At 44.1% G+C, this 4,876-nt stretch overlaps 1 protein-coding gene across 1 annotated transcript; it reads right to left on the bottom strand.

Moving 5' to 3' along the window:
- Positions 1 to 1,941: 1,941 nt before the first annotated feature.
- On the bottom strand, positions 1,942 to 4,837 carry LOC103777194 (signal peptidase complex catalytic subunit SEC11C-like; the record flags this gene model as incomplete). The annotated part of the gene is made up of 5 exons (XM_008944737.1): positions 1,942 to 1,995; positions 2,389 to 2,446; positions 2,998 to 3,114; positions 3,427 to 3,576; positions 4,734 to 4,837. Coding segments are annotated over 5 exons (483 nt in total), but the record flags the coding sequence as incomplete, so codon positions are not given.
- Positions 4,838 to 4,876: the final 39 nt, after the last annotated feature.

The raw sequence follows: 4,876 nt of genomic DNA on the forward strand, positions 1-4,876 counted from the left end.
AAGGCCCTTCCCAAGACCGTGCCAAAAAGGCCCCTTTTCTACCCCGAGACCTAGTATTCCATGGATTTTGCTGCCATCTCATGTCCTATCCCAGCCACTCTGGTGGTTGTTTACTTCATCTGGTGACTGTCATCCTCTTCATCACTTTGTCCTCTAAAGGAACTCTCCGTGTTGGCAGCTTTTGACACGTGCTCAGTCTACAGATGCTTAGCTAAGTGATCTGTAGGGACAAAATGGTAACATCTCCCCATTCAGCAGCCAGGTCTCTTGATCCCCCCTTGGTCTTGAGTTACATGGGAATGGGGCAAAGCTGGCAGTGGGGAGATTCAGACTGGCCGTGAGGAAGAAGTTCTTCCCCAGGAGAGTGGGGAGAGCCTGGGATGGGTTGCCCAGGGAGGGGGTTGAGGCCCCATCCCTGGGGGTCTTGAAGGCCAGGCTGGAGGAGGCTCTGGGCAGCCTGATCTAGTGGGAGGTGTCCCTGCTCATGGCAGGGGGGTTGGAACTGGGGGATCCTTGGGGTCCCTTCCAGCCCTGACAGATTCTGATCTGTTTTAGCAGAGGACTTTAGAGCCCTAATGGCTCAATGGTTGGACTTGATGATCTTGGAGCTCTCTTCCAACCTAAAGGATTCTGTGATTCTACATCTGGCATAGGTCTAGCAGCCAGCCCTGACCCTAAACCTTGGAACCTAAATCAGAAGAGCTCTGAGCTGGGCACTCCTTTTGGGTGGACCCTGGGGGAATGCAGCAGCTCCTTCAGCCTGGAGGAGACCCCAGGGCCATTTTTGGCCTTGTTTTGCTTTTCCCAGATAGTTCTTACCCCTGGTCTCACCCCAGCACAACCCTGATGCAGGATGGTGGTGATCTGAGAGTGCTGGGGAGCTGCAGGCAGAGCCCCCCTTCAGCCTGAGCTTCTCCAGACAAGCTTCTCTCCTGTCTCATTAAAAAGGAGAAGACAGTTGTTGGACAAGGGCAGCTCCAGCTGAGCCTTCCCAGAGAAGACAAAACCCTTGAAGTGGCAGTGCTGTGCCCGTGGTCAGGAGCACAGGGCAGTGGGGATGTGAACTGCAGGCACAGGGCTCGTGCCCTGCTGCTGGCACCACAGGGCAGGGCAAGGTCACCTGCATGGAGCCACAGGCTCACAGACTGGGCTGGGCTGGAGAAGACCTTCAGAGGTCACCCAGACCACCCTCCCCTGGCCCTGAGCAGGGACACCTGCAGCTAGAGCAGCCTGCTCAGAGCCCCTGGAAGGGTTCCAGGGATGGGGCACCTGCAGCTCCTCTGGGAAGGGTGTTCCAGTGGCTCGCCACACACTCGTGTGCAGCCCAGTGTGCAGGGGACACACAGCCCCTCACAGAGGGTGGGGGCACCAGCACCTGCTCCCCAGGCTTTCCTGCAGTCAGACCCTGCACTTTGGTTCCAGCCAGCAGCACTAGATGCTGACATCCCAATGGGATTGCAGGAGAAACAAAGCTTTGCCCACAGCTGCTTCAGTTGTAAAAACTCCAATCCAGACAGAGGTTCATATTCCAAACAAAAATTCAGATTCAAAAATTCAAAATTCAGGTGAGAGTCTAGAATTTCTGTCAGCCCAAAAATGAACCACCAGGATGGAGAAAGTGGGTTCAGATGCAGCACCACTGGAGGGACACCACCATAGCATGTCCAGGGGTGCCAGAAGCTGCTTTAGCACATGCCAGTCAGTGTCTTCCACACAAGCAGAAGGCAAACTGAAGGCAGCATCTATTTCAGATAGTAAACAAGTCATTACACAATTAACCAACAGCCAAAAAGCTTTATTCATTATAGTTGTGCAGTTTATTTAAACAGGACAAAACCTTGCACAGTTTTTTAACGGTATAACAGAAATTAAAAGAGCCAAAATATGTTTTTTCCCCCATATATTTAACTTTTTGCTTTGTTCTTGGAAGCAACTTATTTTTTAGGAGTTCCACTTCAGCAGTACATACACTCCTGTTGCTGCCAAGAGAGCACACTGCAAAAGAAAAGAGAGAGTAAAGAGTGATTGTAGATTCCCTTCACAGAAGCTCTGCAATGATCACTTGCTCAAAGCACAGCCTCTCTAACATCACACCTTCTAGGTGAGTACAGTCACAGAGCTGTGCTCCTGCAGAATTCCAGGAATATTTGAATGGGATCACACTCCCCAAACAGGCACCACAATTATATACACTTCACTTATGAATTGTTTTCCTATAAATTGTTTTCCAATTGTTACAAACACTAAGTTTTACTGGATAACAAGCTAAAATAAGGAAGAAAAACCAGCTCATTTCCATCAGGTACCAAGTCACAAATGCATCCTTACAACCTTTACTGGCTATTTTCTAGTTTCAAATTCAGGTATGCAAAATGTCTCTATCCATACCTTCAATTTTGGATATTCAATCACTATTATAGCTACCAGACCCACATATGGCAAACATCTGCAGTGGATAAAACAGAGAAATAGAAAATTAACCCTCAAATATTCCACAGAAATGTCTCAATATCACTTAGTCTTGAGTATTTTAGCCTAAAACAATCCTGTCACTAATGCACATCTGAAGGGGAAATACAATTTATTATTTTTTTTTCCTTAGATAACAATTTAATCGAGTTGTCTGACTAAAAATCTGAAGACATTTCATCTCAGCTGGGGAATGGGGTCAAGTTAAAAGCTCAAAGCTTGTATAAATTCCTGTGGAATGTGGAAATAATTTCTTAGGAATTTCTAGCAATTACAAGGATACGTTGGTTAATTCTGTACTTACTGGTGAATTATTTGTTAAATGTGCCATAAAAAAAAATCCCACTCTCCATATCACTGAGAGGTCTACAAAAAAACCCCAAAACTTTTCCAGGCAGCTTAATTATAAGTTTATTTAAGAAATTCTGAAAATAAGCCAGATCCAGTTTGTACCAACAGCAGAACTGACTTCAGCTCTAAATTTCCCTTTTATTTAAAGGAAACAACACAGAGATTTTCAGTGCTTACCCTCTCACTCTTCCAACAACATCTTTCCTCTCTAACCACTTCTGACCTTTGTACAAGCCTCTATCATCAGCTACATTATTATCACCTTTGGTCAAAAACTTGATGTTCCCGTTTTTTCTAGAAAGGAACGAGGTGATAAAGTAAATACCACTTAATAAAAAACTTCAATTAATATCTGCAGAGCATATAGTATCTTGGCATAGTTAACCCCCTTGGAACCTGAGCAACTGTGCTGAAGGACAGGAGTCAAGGTCTCCAGAAGTGTGCCACAGAATTGGGGACGAAAGCGAATCACATCCTAGGAGCAAGTTTGATCTGCCAGCAGATCCTCACTTGCCTTTTTCATTTTTATTTCAAATTAAAATGTAATTGAAAGCCATGAGGGAGGAAATGATACTTAGAAGCAAGGAAAACGCCAAGCTGCATTACTTTTCATGTATTTTGATCACTCTGTGAACTATTGGAATGTCTCTGTCTTCAACTTTAAAAGCAACTATTTCACCAGCTCTGAGTGGGTCATCCTGAAAATTTGTTAAGAACAAGAGGTCTCCTCTGTGAATAGCTGGTTCCATGCTGCCACTGTAAACACAAAGAGAGAGCTGATCAGCATTATGGTAAATGAACACACCATGAAAACAAAAATTCTTACAGATAAACTCACAATTTTAACAGGAATCCATAGCTTCACCCATCCAGTAACACTACAGAGACAACTCACACAGCCCAAACCTCAGGAAGTCCCGACCTGAGCCAACCCACAGATTTCCTTACTGCCTCAGTGAAAGAAAGAAGAAATAGGAAAAAAGTTTGATCACTCTGTGAACTATTGGAATGTCTCTGTCTTCAACTTTAAAAGCAACTATTTCACCAGCTCTGAGTGGGTCATCCTGAAAATTTGTTAAGAACAAGAGGTCTCCTCTGTGAATAGCTGGTTCCATGCTGCCACTGTAAACACAAAGAGAGAGCTGATCAGCATTATGGTAAATGAACACACCATGAAAACAAAGAGCATTTAATTCTTACAGATAAACTCACAATTTTAACAGGAATCCATAGCTTCACCCATCCAGTAACACTACAGAGACAACTCACACAGCCCAAACCTCAGGAAGTCCCGACCTGAGCCAACCCACAGATTTCCTTACTGCCTCAGTGAAAGAAAGAAGAAATAGGAAAAAAGTAACAAAAAAATGTTTCACAGTACAACAGAAACACTTCCCTACATAGATCCTAATTAACATAAGCAAGAGCTATGCTTACATCAGCAATTACTGATAACAATCAGAAAACTCATGCCTTTTTTTCCCAAGCTAGCCATAGTATCTTTTGGTTACAACCTTTACGGTAGGATTCCAGATCCTACACTAATAACAGACAATTCCCATTAAAACACTGTCATTTACTGCACACTTTCCTTGCTGACACCCAATTTCTGTGAGGCTGAACACTCCATGTTTTTCCTCATCTATCTGACCAGCATGCAGGAGCCTGCAGGGTTAGCTCTTCACACGTCTGGTGTCCACCACAAGTTAAGACACCATCGAGAGAGAAGCAACAAGAATAATTTACTCATAACAAAATAAATATACATATGTGGTTAAAAAAACCCCACCCAAATCCAAGCAAGAGTTTGAGTATTTCTGAGTAGATGTGATTTCAAACTCCTCATCTGTCCAAGAGGGAAGGGGAAGAGATAAAGGACAGGTCGATATTTGGCCTTCAACAAAAAGACTTACCTGAGCACCACAACAATGGGGCTTTTACAATCAGTGATGACCATCAGCCCCTTCCATATCATAAGGACAGACAACGGTGTCATAGCATGAGTTAAGACTTGCCAATACAGCTAGAGGAAACAAGAAAATGGTTTTTAAAAGTT

This window comes from Merops nubicus, unplaced genomic scaffold (genome assembly GCF_000691845.1).
Source record: "Merops nubicus isolate BGI_N331 unplaced genomic scaffold, ASM69184v1 scaffold11167, whole genome shotgun sequence".
Lineage (NCBI taxonomy): Eukaryota > Metazoa > Chordata > Aves > Coraciiformes > Meropidae > Merops > Merops nubicus.